Below are 18,793 nucleotides of genomic sequence, written 5' to 3' on the forward strand. Positions count from 1 at the left end.
GCGAGCTGACTGAGGAACAAGGAAGCAGGCGTAAATAAAAACAAGCATGACTGACCTGCTGAAGCATCATAAAGTTGTTTTTTTTAGTTTGGGATTTTTTTCTGTTAAAAATAGTCCCAAGAACACCATCATTCCCTCCTCTTGTGTGTCCTCATCCATGCTGTGTGTTGTGTTCTCCGGTTGTTGCTATGTTTATTCTTCTTCGTTTTTGTTAGATCACGTATGATCACGCAAGATTTCTGGCTTGGAGGATGAGATTCTAGTTCGGTGGTGGGACAGAATCATGATGTGTGTGGTGTGCTGTGTTCAGATTATTGGAGCACACCACACACAGTATGATCAAAACTGTTCAATGCCTGATTTTTTTATCTTCATGTGTGGGGTCTCTAACAGATAAAAATCTCTTAAGATTTAGAAAATCCTTATGTGTGTACCCCGCTCTAAATATAGGAACTAGTACAAACAGAACAATCAATCCATAAACTATGCATCACTTGTCACCATCATTTAGCTCACTACGTATAGGTCCTGCAGCACACAGAGTGATCACAAATAACTTCTGCACAAACAACTGAATAAAGGCAGCATATCCACGCTAACAAGCTTTGCTAGTGTTAATTGGTCTAATTAGTGAGCAATTGCAACATTTTACAGGTTAGAGAACACATCAAATATGTTCACTTTATCTATGAAAACCTGCTAACACCATTAACACTGCAAACAGTAACATGCATAAATGTAAACTCACTTGGCTCACAGATGCACACACCACAATTATAGTCCATCAAAACTTTCCTAATCCTCAAGAAACTGCAAACTCAATCGAACACATTCCTCGCACTCGCCATGTGCTTCAAGGATGCTGCATTCAGGTGGGCTCGGAGCGTCTCAGGGTCAAGTAGGAGGGAGCTGAGTCATAATCAGCTTACACCTGGGTACGGCACACTTGTGTTCACACTTATCAGGTAAATCAGACAAGTGTACTTGGATCTGGTCCCGGCATCTAACATGAAACCAGTCTTAATCTTTGATATGACTGAAAAAAAGAAAAAAAAAACAATATGGATACATTCCTGATATATAAGCAACAAAAACAGAAGTTAGCATTCAAACTCATGCATATTGCCTAGATCAGTTGTTTTTAAGTTTTTGGGTTTCAGGTTACTTTATTTGTACCACAGGTAGTTTTGTTTAGCAGTCACTGAGATTACAGCATCCATTTTGATACACAAGTCACAAGATAGAAGTAACATGAAACAAACAGGAAGAAAGAAACTTTGAAACCCAGTTGAACCCCCACCTCCACCACTGGTCCAGATCTCTCAAAGACATTGCCAGTGTTCCTGGGCAAAAACATGAGAGTTTGTCTGCAACTTTTATAATCGGCAACAATAACTAACCTGGTATGGGTGTCTAGGACGTCTGTTTCTGTTGTTTTGGTGTCAAAAAGATTTTTGATATCTCTTTACTGAAATCAAAGTATTGTATGAGTTATTATATAAACCTTAGTTCAAGCTGTATGTTACAGATGTGTATCTGTTGAATGTTTACACCCTCATCCCCTCATTCTGTCCTGTTCAGGCATTTGCTGATCTTAAACTCTCTTTTAGTTCTTTAAGATGCAGCTCTGAATACCCATCTTTAAAATAAATCTTCTGCAGTCTTATGAAAACATTTCTGTCTGTTGATATCCTCGTGGAGCAGTAAGGGAGCAACAAGGAGCGAGGTTAAATTGGGACAAATGTTAGTGTAAACCACAGGATGTGATAACAGCCAGGCCACATTGTCAAGTACAAGCTTGTTGGAGGGAGAGGAAGACACTCTACAAGGCTGTCCGGGGTTTGAAACGTAGAAAAACAGAAAGTAGAAACTACCTTGTTGTCTGCTTTTTAATTTTAAATGAAGACATTTAACAATAGAGCGTTAACATTTAGTCAACAAAGACACTTAAAACACAGCACAGATAACAAGCCATGACATAAATTTTGCTGGAATTATTCGCACAAAAAAACACAAGCTTTTGTGGCATTTTTTCCTGCACTTTTCCTACAAGACCTGCAAAAGCCAAAGAACCCAATCAGGAGCAAACATGCTGAAAAGTCAGGGCTATGGATCTGAATATCTGAAATATAAATATTTGATGCCTTATGCCCATACCACTGTTAAGCTGGGGACACACAACACAACTTACAGTCTTTACAGATTTCAAATAGTCTAGGAGTTCACACTAACAGACTGATTTCAGCAGATTTTGCATGACGACTGAAAGACTACATGGTTTGTCAAACCAACTAAAGCCAACTAAATGCATCAAACTCTCGCGCTAACTTGCAAGGGCGACCATTTAAAGCAGGGGTGTCAAAGTAATTTTGGGTTTGTGGGCCAGATGTAGTCCAATGACACATCCTGCAGGCCAGACTATTTTTAGCAACATCAGTACAACTAAATAAAGATAAATTGGCTGCCTGCCTGTTCAGATTTCTTTGATTTAAATAGCTTTGATGACCTCCTAATGCTGCCAATTCAATGAATGACCATTTTCAGTTCTTTACAACCTTTAAAATCTTTTAAAACTCTGTTTTGTATAATAATGTGTAACAGTGCATTTTGAGGTTTTTATTTTTTATTTTTTAAATAACAGTTATCATAATGAAGTTTGTTCAAAAACATTTGAATTATGCTTTAACGGCTGATGACTTGAAAAATATTCTGACTCTCATTTGCATTAATATTTAGGAAAATAAGAGAAAAATGTCATTTCCATAATAATGTGGAAAACAGTGTAAATAAGCACTCAGTATCACTGTTAAGGTTGTAAAACAGCAACCTGTTTACAATATCTGATCCGACTCCGAGATTATCTCACCTGACCTGGGATCAGGTCACAGAGTCCAGAGAGGAGGCAAAGAGACAAAAAGAGGCGAATCCTACAGAGATTTCTCTCACTGGTGTGCCAAAATGCTTCTGAAAGAGCTCCCAACCTTCTCCTGATGAGTGAAAGCTTAACTTTAAACACATGTACAGTCATTCTTCTGTATGTCCGTTCTATCAGAATCCCCCTGACATTCCTGCATGCGCCATGAACTCTGGCATCTCCAATCATAATTTTTGATACCTTTAAGCTCTGCACCAAGACCAAACATGCTGTCCATGCTGTGAGTGGCCAGATTAGAATTAAATGTTCAGTTATAAAGATTTTTTTTTTACCGTTATGAGTGTTTTTTTTTGTTTGTTTGGTTTTTTTTTACCATTTGATGAGACTTGAAGGTAAATATGCCACAGGATGTAGAAATAATGTCCGTTCAAATGTAGGGAATCAAGACTACAATTTCACATCTTGACAGAAAAATTAAATTATATAAACAAATTCAGTTGAAATAAGTTTTACATGATAACTGTTATTGTAATGAGTTGGGAAGCTTTATTATAATGAATCTGGACATTGAACTGAGTCACTTCCCAAAGTGAGATAAGATGTCCGCGTTTGTGGCAATTACGAAGGATTAGTTTATCCTGAGAACAGCATTTATAACCACTCAGAAAGAAGCTGTTTTATAAGGCAAAAACCTCTCACATCTGTTAAGGCCTGACATGCAGGAAACTGGCTAGAGGTGTGGACAGGACTGGCCTGTGTTAGGATGAGAGAGCGGAGTCCAGCTGTGCACTGTGGTTGAATTCTTCATCTTTGAATAAATCTTAAGAACTTGTTGAAACAAAATTCGGACGAGAGAATTTCTCCTCCTTTGGTCTTGGAAAGCATGCGGTCTGTACCAGCCTCTTTTTTTCACTTGCTGTTAACAACACGTGTTTGCAGTTTAGTCAGTCAGTTCACACTACCCGGTCTGGTCGGGTCTGTTCCCCACACACACTAACAGATTTTTGTGCTGACTAGCTAGTGCCGGGAAATTAAGCAAAAAATAATCAAAACCAACATTTGGAGCCTCTAATCCTGTTGGTTCTCAATGTTGGGGTCGGGACCCCATTGGGGGTCCATTGACACTGAGAAAGGGTCTCCAGATGCCTTAAAAAAATCTAGTAGTATTTTTCAATTTACGCTGTTGTCACTTTACACCAATTTTGCCAGATTTAAAACCGTTGTCATCACTTTTTTCCCACCAATTGTGCCAACTCTAACACATTTTAGCCACTTTAAATCCATTTTTTGTCAGTTTTAAACTCTTTCCAACACTTTTTTTCTGCCTGTTTTGCCATTTCTAAACCAAATCTTGCCACTCTCTGCCTATTGTTGGCTCTGTTCACACATTATTGCCACTAATGACACCTCTTTACCACTTTTTACATCACATTTCACAATTTAAATGCCCATTTTTGCCAGTCTTACTCTTTTCTGTCTATGTCTGCCACAGCTAACCCTTTATTGCCAGTTTATATTAATTTAATTTCCACCTATTTTTGCTACTTTAACACCATTTCAGCCACTATTTAATCCCCTTTTACCACTTTTTATGCCACAATTTTAGGCACTTCTTACCGCTACTTGTAAACTCCAATTTCACCACCTTTCCTAGCATTTTTTTCCATTATTAACCCATTTTAGCTATTTTTAATGTATTTGAATAGTGCTTTAAACAATAGGATTAACATTTTTTAAGAGGGCTACTTACTGCACAAATAAATTAAAAAGATATTTGTTTCTTTGATAAGAGTGGTTATGATTCAGGTTAAATCTAAAATACAGCAGCTGGACCTAACAATGGACTGAGATTTTGCTGGCCCCTGGTTTGGCTAGGCCATATTTCCCCCCTAATGGGTGGCCTTGTCTGCACATGACTATTCTTGAATGTGCATGGCTGTGTTCAGCCATCTTCAGGTACACTGGGGGACCTGGCACCTTTATTTTGGGGTTGCAAACTAAAAAGGTTGAAAACCCCTGCTCTAAGCGACGTAAACCTGCCCTGTCAATTATTAGGGCCTGAGCACCAACCTCGGTGCGACAACCCTATTGAAATTGCTTGAATTATTCTTTCAATTTTTTCTTGTAATTCTCTCTCTACAAATGCACAGTCCCCTTTAAGAGCACACTACTGGCTGTGATAGCAGCCAGATGTCACAAGGCAGGTAGCCTGCCAGAAACCTAAAAGGAGAAATGGTAGTCACATGACACTGTCCCATCAAATCCTCTAAAACTCAAACATAGAGCCAGCTGCACTGTGTGAGCAGCAAAGTTATTTTCTATGTTTATACTGTAGTATAAAAATAACTTATTTTGTTATCAAGACCTTTATTTTCCACTTTTCTAGGAAAATGTGAAAAAACATTTCAGCTGATGTGTGTTTTGATTTCAATAAATAACCATAAATTGTAAATCTGAGCATGTTCCTTTTAGTTATTTGTTTTAAAATCATACAAATATTTACAGCACAAACGGAGTCAGGGGTGGGATAATCGTACATCAATCATAATCGAGGTAAAAAGTTCAATTAGTCATGATTTCAATTTTTGCCCTAATAGCTCAGCCCTACAACTAGCCTAGCCAATTGTCCCCAGCTAGTGCAGACTTTTCCCAACTGGGAATTGTGGGTAAAATCTGGCAGAAAATCTTCAGATTGAGTTTACAGCCAAACCACACTAAGCCTACTGCCCTACAACCCTGAGTTCACCTGCTCCTGTATGAGCTCAGAAGTCTTGGGCCTGGTTCAGTTCTTGGATGGATTAATGCACTGATTATCTGCTTAATTAGCTGTGATTAATGCAAGTCTTCCTCTTGTTCTCTCTCTCTCTTTCTGCAGTGGAACTTCCCTCTGCTGATGCAGGCTTGGAAACTTGGCCCTGCCCTCGCTACGGGAAACACCGTGGTGATGAAGGTTGCAGAGCAGACACCGCTTACAGCACTCTACGTCGCTAACCTCATCAAAGAGGTACTTTTATTTATGCTTCGTCTGCTTGTAGGGAAAATTCAAATGATCATGAATGCAATGAGACACTTTTTTAAATTCATCACAATAAACTAAGCAGTGATTAAAAAAAGACTAAAGCAGAGAAGCAGAATATGTTCATACCTTGGTTAAGAGGTTAGTTATAGTGATCAGTAGGCGTAGATGCTCAGTCATCACTCATGAATGCCAGTAAAGGACCAAAATAAGCTCTAGCACAAAATCTGGGGTATCAATGAATGCAGCACACATCACAAAATGTCTAACATGACTGGAAATCCACTCCAGTCTTTGCCTCCTGCATGCAGTGGCTTCACTGCTCAGAAAATGCCAGAATATGTAACTACACAGGCCATATAGGTCAGGCTTATGCCACTTTTTAACCTCTTCTCTCCCACAGTGCCTGATAATTCTGCAATTAGAGTTTACTGAAAACACTACTGCATTTATACCTACTATTGAAAAGTACTTCATAAAAATCCCAATTCTCTCCACTATAAAGCCACATTTAATCTTTGTGGCAGATTATTAATGTTTAACTGTGAACCACAAGATATTCTTGAAGGAAGTGAATCTAAATTCCAATCTTATGATTAGATATGTGTGCACTATGTTGGTCTTATTTGAAATGTTTGTTGCAGGACGGGGAATGTTTTGTGTCTAGCTGCAGAGATGATAAAGCCGAGCTGCAAATTTTATTCTTATAGGTGAATTTGATATTAAAGTTCTGATCTCTTGCCTATTTCTTATCCATTGTGTCTCAGCTGGACTTTTTTCCTTTAAAAGCATATAAAACATCAACCCTGTGGAGCCCAGTCAAGATCTAAACATCCTTTTCTTCAGGGCAAGCCAGGCTTTAAGAATATGTGTGCAGCTGTTTCACTAGAATTTTAAAAAACCTGTGGGACTACAAGGACAAAAGAAAAAACTAATCAGGAATTAAAACTCAGATTTTTATGTATTAAACACAGTAAACATTAATGACTTAGGGTTATTTTTGCATAAACTTGTTCTCCCATCTCATTGGGAATAAAAATTTAAAAAATGATAATTCTGTGACAAAAAGTCTTCAAAATATTCACATTTTTACAAAAAAAAGTCAGTATTTACAGTGCAGTGACTCTGAGGGACACGTCACAGCCTCTCTGTGTCTGTTTCTCTCCATTATGAGTCATTCAGGCTCTCTTTTCAGTTTCCAAATCTGTGCACAGGAACTGTTCGGCAAAGTATGATGCAACAACAGAACAACTGGCTGTCACAACCCAGTCGCAGTGCTTTCTGGGATGCAAACAGATACTATGGCAGCAGGCTAACCAGCTAACTGCAGGAACGATCGAAAAATGGATTCTAAATTGATAAAAAGACGTCCAATATCAGAATTACTGGCATGGATTTAATATTCAAAGAGCCAGGAAAGACAGCCAAGTTCCTGGCGCACTATAAAATGTTCTGTAAGAGTTACAAAGCTTAAAAAGCATCATTAGAAAGGCACAACAGAGAGTTTTCAGGGGGAAAAAACAAGTCAATGTCTGTGATTTATGGTTCACATGTTTTTAAACTTTGAATGTGTCTCTTCTTGTTGTATACGACAAGAAGACAGAGTTAAAAAAAAAGTTTGCAATACAAAAATAATCATAACTCTGACTCAGCAACACATAAGATGAAAAAGCACATATTGCAAAGCCTGAAAATATGGTCTATTAACACACACACCCCCAGGATGTCCATATAAGGAGCTGAGTATTATTTCCATGGCAATTTACCAAAGTCCTCTTGTGTTACAGATTTGTGCCGTGTGAGTTCTAAGGGTTAATTACATGTATTTATGTTTGCAGGTGGGTTTCCCTGAAGGTGTTGTGAATATCCTGCCCGGTATGGGGCCATCAGCTGGAGCCGCCATCGCTCGCCACATGGACGTTGACAAGGTGGCGTTCACTGGCTCCACAGAGGTAGGAAAGTCCTGTTTGAAGTGTTTTTGTTGTAAGCAGCATGCTGTGATCACAACAACGGCAGGTTTAGCTCTACAGTGGCTGTAGACACAGGGTTGAACTTTGATCAGCAGCAGCACAACAGTGGGCTCTGATGATGGGAGAGAGAAAGACTGGGACAAACTTAGCCAAGAGACGATGTCTCCAGAATGTAGGAGCATCTTTGACTGATGAGTGAAGCTCATTAAGTCTACCTTGTCTTCTCTCATAGAAGTCGGGCTACATTTCACATTAAAATTTGAGCAAGCAGACATATAGAACACAAACAGAAAATCTAAGAACAAGGAGGCAGGTTTGGATGGAAAGATCCAAGAACAATCTGAGAACAGAATCAGGAAATCATGATCTCAAATGCACTCTGCAGCAAAAATAATTCCAGAGAAATTGTTGTTGTTAGGGAAGGGCGTTCATCAAAATTCCAGCCCTGGTGTCTCAGATAGGAACCAGAAAGAAAACAGGTCATTCATTGTGGTTGGGTTGCAGACTAAAAACCTTCTTTGTTAGGATCATACAAGCAAAGACGAGCCAGGACAGCCATTACTTACACATTACTTACAGGCCCACACCTACACTCTGATGAAATTAAATTAGTAAACAATGGAATTAAAAAAGGGTGCTCTATGCCTTTAAGCTTGAAGCCATTTCACACCTTCGCTGCACACCGCATGTAGTTAAACCAAGTTACTGTAGAAAGACACAGGAATCATGTTAAAGTGATGTCTCTCACTGTCTGAATGAGCAAAACTCAGCATTAATCCATGAAAATGCATTGTTAACCTCTGTGTTTGTGTCCCTCAGGTGGGTCACCTGATCCAGCAGGCGTCAGGCAGCAGTAACCTGAAGAAGGTCACTCTGGAGCTCGGAGGAAAGAGTCCCAACATCATCCTGTCTGATGCCAACCGTACGTCTAACACAGTGGTTCTCTAATGGTGTGCCTTGGGAGTTAGTACAACCATACGTTGTTACTACAACTTTATGGCAAGTACTGTAACTGGGCCTGCCCACAGATCTGGCTGGACCCCTGAAAACCAACCAGAGAATGGGTCTTCCCCAGATGTGATTCATTGATAGCAGTGCTTATGTGTTGGATCAGTAGCAGTGGTGCTCGCATCCTGGCTAACGGTTCCCTCACTGAGAGTTGAAAAGCATGGCAGGCTGTTATTGGGTTCGGGTGTTGAAATTATTAATTCATTCTACTTTTAACCAAGTTAGCCACTTTTTCATACTCATTTTTGCCACTTCATTTGACACTTTTATACCATTTTGTTGCTTTTTTGCATTTAAGCCACTTTTTTTTTTTTTTTTTAACTTTTTGCTACTGTTAACCCTCCTTGTCCCCTTTTTGCCACTTTGCTATTGTTTGGCCATATTCTGGCATTTTTTTCATCACTTTAAATCCTTTTCACCACCTTTTTGCAACTTTTCCCCCCTTTTTGCCATGTTTTGCAAATTTCCGCCTACTTTTCCTTTGTTTGGCCACTTTTGTACAGAATTTCCCACATTTTTTGTTTAATTAACCCATATTTACCACCTTTTGCTGCTTTTTGCCAAATTCTGCCATGCTTTAGCATCACTTTCATTTAAGCCACCTTTTGCCCACTTGTGCCATTGTTTTTTTTTTTTTTTAATCAATTTAATCAATTTTTAATATTTTTTGCCTTTATTTGCCACATTTTAAAACATTTAACCCATTTTTGGCACTTGTTTGGACCCCTTTAAACACTTTTGCTGCTTTTTGGCATATTTGCAACTGTTCTGGAACTTCTTGCAGCTGCAAACCTATTTTTGGCACCTTTTGTTTTTTTTACCACTTTGGCTATTGTTTTGCCATTTTTTGCCATTTTTTTTCCATCACTTTTAACCCATTTTCTCCACATTTGGTCAATTTTCACCCACTTCTGCCTTTGGTTGGCCAGCTTTTGCCTAATTTTTCCACATTTTTTGGATCACTTTCAGCCAATTTTCACCACCTTTTTGCAATGTTAAATCCATTTTTGCCAGGTTTTGCCAATTTTCGCCCCATATTCCTTTGTTTGGCCACTTTTTCAGAATTTTTCCACACTTTTTTATTTTTTTAACCCATTTTTACTACCTTTTTGCCAAATTTTGCCATGTTTTTGCACCACTTTTAAGTCTTTTTTGCCACCCTTAAACCACCTTTTGCCATCATTTTTTAAAATAATCAATTTAACCAATTTTTTACTACTTTTTGCCTAAATATGCCACATTAAAAAAATGTTTTACCCATTTTTGCAACTTCTTTGGACACCTTTCAACCATTTTGCTGCTTTCTTCTGCCATTTTCACCACTGTTTTGCTACTTTTGACCCATTTCTGAAACTTTTTGTCACCGTTAATTCATTTTTGTCACCTTTTTGCCACTTTTGTTATGGTTTGGCCATTTTTTGCCAAATTTTTTTTTCACCACTTTGAACCCACCCATTTTCTCCATATTTTGTCAACTATTACCCACCTCTGCCTTTGTTTTGCCACTTTTTGCAGGATTTTCCAACATTTTTTGCATCACTTTTAACCCATTTTTGCCACCTTTTTCCCACCTTTTGCCAGATTAAAAATGTTAAACCCATTTTTGCAGCTTTTTGCCCATGTTTGTCCACTGTTTGCCCTATTTTGCCATGTCAGCCTATTTGTTGCCTCTTTTCATAATTATTCAGTTCTTCTCAATCAAAGTTGTCTCAGTATTTACTTTATTTTCCAGCATCCTGATGTTTCTGCACATTATGGTCTAGCTATGAAGTTGACAGTCCTTTCCTTATCATCTAGTTCAGTGTCCCCATCAACATTGTTAGCATTACCAATAAAAAGGTAATGCTGTTTTAATGAGAGTACATTTTTTAAGAAGGCTATATCTAAGCAAACCTTGTCTGTAACATTGGTTAAAGAGTCTATTTTGTATTGATGCTAATATGGTGTGCCTTGGGCAAAAAAAAGTTTGAAAACCAGTGGTCTCCCCACTGCAGCTCCAAAGCTTTATTTAGCTTTATTTATCTTTGATACAGATATGGTTGGTGCTTCCTGCCTGTGTGATGCATTAGTTTTATCTCTGTTTCTGCATGTTCTCTGGAAGCTAAAAGATAGCAGCAGAGCCGATGGTTCACGACAGTGCAGAAAACATAACAGAAGACTAGCTCGTGCAATGTTTGGACTTTTTGAGTAAAGATTGTTTGAGTTGGTTCAGAACTATGATTATAAATATAATGTTAGGTCACAGAGACAGACAGCTGAGAAGGAACTGCCTCAGTGGAGAACTAGGAGAATTGAGTGCTGTGAGAGATTTGGCCTTCTGGTGGATGAATTTCAATCTCAAACCAGATATAAAGAGAAGGCGTTTGAGTGCATGGGTAAATATATCCTTCACTGAGAAAATATGTAATACATCCTTTAATCCAGACCAGATTAAATCTGTAATTCTAGTTTAATTTTCATGATATTTGTCATTAAACATGACATTTTTGTCTCTTCCAGTGGAGGACGCCGTGGAGCAGTCCCACTTTGCTCTCTTCTTTAACCAGGGTCAGTGCTGCTGCGCTGGCTCTCGAACCTACGTCCAGTCCGAAATCTATGACGAGTTTGTGGAGCGGAGCGTGGATAGGGCAAAGAGACGAGTGGTGGGAAACCCGTTCGACCTAAAAACGGAGCAGGGGCCCCAGGTAACAGGGATTATTGATTAGGCCATCTACTATTAGCTATCAGTTAAATGTGATATCAGTTGATGGAGTTAAGAGCGCTATTTCCTCCGTGTCTAACAAAATACTAAATTTTGTTCTTTAAGGAGCATTCTATTTTTGCATCTTTTTAATCCTGGAAAGCTGCAGTTTTCTTTGCTGTCCTTATGGTTAAAGATGTTATATTCTAAAAAGAAAATCTCAGCACAAAACTATCATAAGATTGTTGGCTGACTGCTGAGAGCAGCCCTACAGGTGGCTCTGTCCGTGTCTGACCGACTGAATGATTGATGCTACTTTGAGGGCCCTACCACACAGAGTTGGGTTTGCTTGTATTGAATGCTGGCAGTAATGGCTGCCTCCACTGTGGTAACTAGAGCCATGCATACAGAGTTGCGCTATGGGCGGGGTTTAGTTGGACTGAAAGCCCTCTAATGGCTGCCTCAACTTCTGTGATGCTGTGCATGGCCCTGTTTAACCAGAACTGGACCACATTTCTGTATGACAAAGAATAAAAACAACCCTATAAGCTTTTCATGTTGGGAAAGATGCTTTCACTTTTCTCCTGACCTGCTTTGGCACAACTGTGTGATAATTGAGGGGGGAAAAGGTAACTTCTTGTGTGAATGCTTGTGTACACTGGCTGCTCGAGGAGCGATTAGCTCTGAATTAATCACAGCAGCACTTCGGTCCAAAGTGGACATTTCTTTTCTAAAACAAGCAAAGACAGCAACACTAAAGCTTTCTGTAACAGAAAGGGTGTTTTTGCTTTTCTGCCTAACCGCTTCAGCGTGAGTGTGTGATAGTTAAAGGGGGAAAGGGTTACTTGTGCTTGTATACATCGGCTGCTAGCCGAACGTTAGCTTGGCCTTAGCCAGACCAACACATTTCTTCTTCACAGTTAGCGCTGAGAGCAACACAGAAAGCTTTTTGCGACAGAAAATGATGTTGCTCTTCTGCCGCCTTGCTTTGGCATGATTATGTGATAGTTATGGGGAAAGGGTTACTTGTTGTATACAGCTAATGAGTTGTTGTGTCCCAGCTAATGACTCTAGCAGGCCTGTCATTGGCTGGGACTGAGCCGCAGCGGTGCTATCGTCTGAACCAGGCAACATGTCTTATTCAAAGAAGCGCAGAGAACAACACTGAAAGCTTTCTGTGACAGAAAAAAATTTTCTCGCATTACTCCTGTTTCTGTTTCGGCATGGCTTTCCCATCATGGCGGTGGGCTTGTCCAGTGTTGTCTGAAATTAGCTGTTAGCTTGGATGTCGCAGTAGGACCGCTGCTGTTTATTCCGAACTGGACCGCTGTTCTTGTTAAAACCAGAGCAGAGAACCACACCGACAGCTTGTCTTGTGCATAGGAGAGGTTTTTGACAGTTTCTTGTAGTCTTGTCTTCCCTTCACGCACTAATGGCAAAGAATATAGAGAGTGTCTTTTACCCTCCATTCCCTAACTGCAGCTGAGGCGGTGTGTGTGTCTGTCTGTGTTTAGCCAATCAGATATGGTAGAAGAAACGCAGGAGGGGAAGGGGGATGACGCAGCTCTGGGCTTCATCACACACACAAAAGGAGAGAGAGAGGACAACATGTAGCTTTTTACATTTCAGTAACCACTTACTATAACTTTGGCTAAAAATAATAAACTAACAATCATGACAAAATCACTCTGCCAGAACACACATTTCAGTCAGACATTTCAACAGGCATCCCAGATAGTTGCAGTCAGTCATATACTAGGTTTTTATATAGTCTTGTTAACAATCCAACACCTTTTTATTCTTTTTTTTTGTGACATTCAGGTGGACCAGGAGCAGTTCAACAAGATCCTGGGTTACATCAGCAGTGGGAAGAGAGAGGGCGCCAAGCTGATGTGTGGAGGAGGCGTGGCTGCAGACCGCGGGTACTTCATCCAGCCAACCGTGTTTGGAGACGTCAAGGACAACATGACCATCGCCAGGGAGGAGGTAGGATGGCGTGAGGGGAGGGAACAGCAGGACTGGGAATTATGATGGAGATATAAAACAACAAAGACCACGCAGAACAGTTTAATTCAGTCAACAGTGTTGCATTTTTATGCTAAATTTAATACAATTAACACACTTTTCTTTCAGTCATCCAAGAAAATATTTAATCTTCAGGGTCTAAAAAAACACTGAGGCCTAAAGGAGATAATAAACCATAAAAATGTATATAACTCCTCTTCATTAACCCTAAAAGAGTTATGTCATTTTTGTGCACATCACCTTCACCAGGCCTGACAAAGAGGACAAATTAAATACAATAATTCAAATGTTTGCACCATTTTATTTTAAATTTCCTTTATTTCTTTTGTATGCTAAAAATAAGAAAAATATGTAGAGGTCAAAATCAACTTTCTTACTATACTTGAGTGAAACCCTCAGTCTAAATCTGTCTGCAGACTCTGAGCTCTCGTTTCCTCTGTTCGTCTTCGTTTTGTCTGTTTATCTTTGTTTATTTGTCCTGTCAGTGTCTGGAGATTTAAGGTATTTAATCTTGTGTAATCTTGTTGTTCCTGCCCTGTGTTTTCCGGCAGATCTTCGGCCCTGTGATGCAGATCCTGAAGTTTAAAGATCTGGAGGAGGTGGTGAACAGAGCCAACGATACTAAATACGGCCTAGCAGCGGCTGTGTTCACCAAAGACATCGATAAGGCCAACTACGTGTCCAACGGGCTGCGAGCAGGAACCGTCTGGTATGAGAACAGTCATTATAATCCAGATTTCCCTCCATGACAATGAAAGAAAACATCATGAATGTCAGAAATAACACTTCAGGATTTAAAGATCATTCATTAACTGCAGGAATTCATGCAGGTGATACTCTGTAAGCATGTGCAGTGCTGGTAATTTATCATAATTTTATGCATTAATCCATGATTTTTTATGCATGAATTTATGATAATTCATTGATAATCTCTGGAGCCCTGACTAAAGCGTTGCCCGTGTGCTTCCTCTGCAGGATAAACTGTTATGACGTGTTCGGGGCTCAGGCTCCGTTTGGAGGATATAAGGCTTCAGGAAACGGCAGAGAGCTCGGAGAGTACGGCCTGGACAACTACACTGAAGTCAAAACGGTAACAACACGGTTTTATAACACAAAGATTGTCTATTACTAAGACATTCTTATGATTTTGACTTTGATTTGTATGGTTCAACCAGCAACAAGCTTTCCTATAAACATTTTGCTGCTGCGGTCATACTAAATACTTTCTCCTAAACCAGCTGGTCTAGACTCAGGGACCCTCCAGCCTCAGCAGAAACTATTACTCCGATTTCTGACATTTCTTAGCCAATCAGATTTTATGAGAAATGCAGTAAAGACCACAGACGGTCCACAATAAATAAGATGAGGACAAGGAACAAACATGCTTAAAAAGCACCACCTCAGCTTTTTACACATTACTTACAGGCGCACTTACAGGTCATTCATTGTTACAGGCGCATCTCAATAAATTTGAATTATCATCATGAAGTTGATTTATTTCAGTAATTCAATTTAAAAAGTGAAACTCATTCCTAACATAGAATCATTCCACACAGTCTGATATATTTCAAGAGTTTATTTCTTCAAATGTTGATTATGTCTTACAGCTGATGAAAACACAAAATTCAGTATCCCAGAAAATAAGAATATTACTTAACACCAGTAAAAATGATTTTTAACACAGAAATGTTGGACTTCTGAAAAGTATGAACGTGTACAGCATTCAGTACTTGGTCGGGGCTCCTTTTGCATGAATTGCTGCAGCATTGTAGCGTGGCATGGAGGCGATCAGTCTGTGGCACTGCTGAGGTGTTATGAAGCCCAGGTTGCTTTGATAGCGGCCTTCAGCTCTTCTGCATGGGTCTGGTGTCTCATCTTCCTCTTCATAGCACCTCATAGATTCTTTACGGGGTTTAGGTCAGATGAGTTCGCTGCCCAATCAAGCAGAGGGATACCATGGTCCTTAAACCCGGTTTTGGTACCTTTGGCAGTGTGGGCAGGTGCCAAGTCCTGCTAGAAAATGAAATCAGCATCTCCATAAAGCTTGTCAGCAGAGGGAAGCATAAGGTCCTCTAAAACTTCATGGATGACAGCTGTGCTGACCTTTGAGCTGATAAAACACAGTGGACCAACACCAGCAGATGACATGGCTCCCCAAACCATCACTGACTGTGGAAACTTTACAGTGGTGTGAAAACGTATTTGCCCCCTTTCTGATTCCTGATTTTATTTTGCATATTTATCACACTTAAATGTTTTGGATCGTCAAACCAATTTTTATATTTATATATTGATATTTATATTTACCTTAATTTAGTTTTTCTTGAGCCATTGAAAGGTGGACTTGCAGGTGTGTTTCGGGTCGTTGTCCTGCTGCATAACCCAAGAGCGCTTGAGCTTGAGGTCACATACTGATGGCTGGACGTTGGCCTTCAGGATTTTCTGGTAGACAGCAGAATTCATTGTTCCATCAATCACAGCAAGTGGTCCAGGTCCTGAAGCAGCAAAGCAGCCCCAGACCATCACATTGACACCACCATGTTTGACTTTTGGCATGATGTTCTTTTTATCAAATGCTGTTATTTTTATGCCAGATGTAGCAGGACTCAAACCTTCCAAAAAGTTCAACTTTTGTCTCGTCAGTCCACAGAATATTTCTCCAGAAGTCTTGGGGATCATCAAGATGTTTCTTGGAAAATGTGAGACGAGCCTTTGTGTTCTTGTTGGTCAGCAGTGGTTTTGGCCTTGGAACTCTCCCATGATGCCATTGCTGCCCAGTGTCTTTCTTATGGTTGAGTCATGAACTCTGACCTTAACTGAGGCCAGTGAGGCCTACAGGTCTTCGGATGTCGTTCTAGGTTCTTTTGTGACCTCCTGGATGAGTCGTCGTTGCACTCTCAGAGTGATTTTGGTTGGCCAACCACTCCTGGGAAGGTTCACCTCTGTTCCTTGTTTTCTCCATTTGTGGATAATGGCTCTGACTGTGGTTCGCTGGAGTCCCAGAGCCTTGGAAATGGCTTGTAACCTTTTCCAGACTAATAGATTCCAATTACTTTGTTTTTTCATTTGTTCTTGAATTTCTTTGGCTCGTGGCATGATGCGTTTCTTTCTGAGATCTTGTAGCCTACTTCACTTTGTCTGACAGCTTCTATTGTTTTTTTTTTCTAAGTGTTTTTTTGATTCAACATATCTGGTGGTAATCAGGCCTGGGTGTGGCCAGTGAAATTGAACTCAGCTTTCCAAAAACTGTGGTTAATCACAGTTAACTTATGATTTAACAAGGGGAGCAATTACTTTTTCACACAGGGCCAGAGAGGTTTGGATTTTTTTCCCCCCTTGAAAAATTAAATAATCTTTCAAACACTGCATTTTCCATTTACTTGGGTTGTCTTTGTGAAATATAAAAATTGGTTTGATGATCCGAAACATTCAAGTGTGATAAATATGCAAAAAACTCAGGAATCAGACAGGGGGTAAATACTTTTTCCCACCACTGTATACTGGATCTCAAGACCTGAAGGATTCTGGTCCTCTCCTCTCTTCCTCCGGACTCTGGGACCTTTGACATTTACTTTCATCTGAAAAGAGGACTTTGGACCACTGAGCAGCAGTCCAGTCCTTTTAGTCCTTAGCCCAGGTAAGACCTCTGAAGTTGTCTCTGGCTCAAGAGTGGCTTGACACAAAGAATGGGACAGTTGTAGTCCATGTCCTGGATCCGTCTGTGTGTGGTGGCTCTTGTATCACTCCAGCTGCAGTACACTCCTTGTGAAGCTCCCCCAAATTCTTTAATGGGCTTCATTTCACAATCCTCTCGAGGCTGTCGTTATCTCTGTTGCTTGTGCTCCTTTTTACCACATTTTTCCTTCCATTCAACTTTCCTTTAATGTGCTTGGATACAGCACTCTGTGAACAACCAGCTTCTTTTAGCAGTGACCTTCTGTGTCTTACCCTCCTTGTGCAGGGTCAGTGATCGTCTTCTAAACATCTGTCCAGTCAGCGTGACTGTGAAGCTACTGGTCTAGACTGAGAGACCATTTAAAGGCTCAGGAACCTTTGCAGGTGTTTGGAGTTAATCAGCTGATTTGAGTGTGACTCCACGAGTCTCCAATTTTGAACTTTTTCACAATATTCTAATTTTCTGAGACTCTGAATTTTGTGTTTTCATTAGTTTTAAGCCATAATCATCAATATTAAAAGAAATAAAAATTTGAAATATATCAACAAGTGTGTAATGAGTCTATATAATAAATGAGTTTACCTTTTTTTGAATTGAATTACCAAGATGAATCAACTTTTCAATAATATTCTAATTCATTGAGATGCAGCTGTATGTGGTCCACTGAAACAGCTTTGTGTCCCACTTTGGGTCCTGACCCACCAGTTGAGAACCACTGCCTTAAACAAGTAAACAAAAAATGCCTAAACCTGACCCTGAAATATTTAAAAATACCTCACTATCTCTGTATCTCATAGGGATATTTTTAAAATGTGTTTACATCCTGAACTTCTCTTCTCTGTCCAGGTGACCATGAGGGTACCACAGAAGAACTCGTGAGCGTGAGCAGCGAACGCCATCAGACTCCATCAAACTGCCAAGTCCCTACTGATTTAACCTGTGAACAAACATAATAAGACAATAATCACATTAATTTGAGCATTAAAAACTTTTTTACTGTGAAACCCCTCCACACATCCCCTCATATGTTAAAAAAAAAAAGAGAGTCTCTGTTCATAATCAGACTCCATGTATCTTTAATTTTCAGCTGTGTTCATGGACATTATAAAAGCTATATCTTTCTTAATAAATGCTTTTGGTGCACTTATGTCTCCTTTTGTGTGAGTAATATAAATTAACATGTTATATTAAGATTTTTATTTTTAATGTGACAGAGACGGTGCTGTTTGACGATCAGAGCAGAGTTTGCAGAGATAAAGTTAAAATGATAGCTCCAGGCAGCTGTGGGTCAGTCAGACATGCATGTTTCTGTCTTCAGCAGGTTCATGAGAGGTTTGCTTAAAAACACCAATGTATTTCATGTTCATAAAGATAAATTTTAAGGCCATACAATGTCTTATTTTCTGTATTTTTCTATTTTACCTCAGATTTCTAAGTGTTGGCTCACTGGTTCTCTGGAAATCCATCAGACAAGAAAGTTTAACTGCTGACGTTTTTAGAGCCCAATCAGACGACCCTTTACATGAGGACAAAATCATCAGCG

General features: G+C 39.6%; 1 protein-coding gene across 1 annotated transcript in view; it reads left to right on the forward strand.

The window, feature by feature from the left end:
* Positions 1-18,393, forward strand: part of LOC121513596 (aldehyde dehydrogenase, mitochondrial-like) — a 31,933-nt gene extending 13,540 nt beyond the window's left edge. Inside the window, exons 6-13 of the mRNA XM_041793429.1 lie at positions 5,751-5,879; positions 7,730-7,843; positions 8,681-8,783; positions 11,369-11,553; positions 13,371-13,535; positions 14,126-14,283; positions 14,550-14,664; positions 18,097-18,393. Of these exons, the coding sequence (XP_041649363.1) occupies positions 5,751-5,879; positions 7,730-7,843; positions 8,681-8,783; positions 11,369-11,553; positions 13,371-13,535; positions 14,126-14,283; positions 14,550-14,664; positions 18,097-18,129 (1,002 nt within the window). The 3' untranslated portion in view covers positions 18,130-18,393. The remainder of the gene's footprint in view (positions 1-5,750; positions 5,880-7,729; positions 7,844-8,680; positions 8,784-11,368; positions 11,554-13,370; positions 13,536-14,125; positions 14,284-14,549; positions 14,665-18,096) is intronic.
* The last annotated feature ends 400 nt before the right edge of the window (positions 18,394-18,793 follow it).

Source organism: Cheilinus undulatus, linkage group 8, assembly GCF_018320785.1.
Source record: "Cheilinus undulatus linkage group 8, ASM1832078v1, whole genome shotgun sequence".
NCBI classification, from domain to species: domain Eukaryota; kingdom Metazoa; phylum Chordata; class Actinopteri; order Labriformes; family Labridae; genus Cheilinus; species Cheilinus undulatus.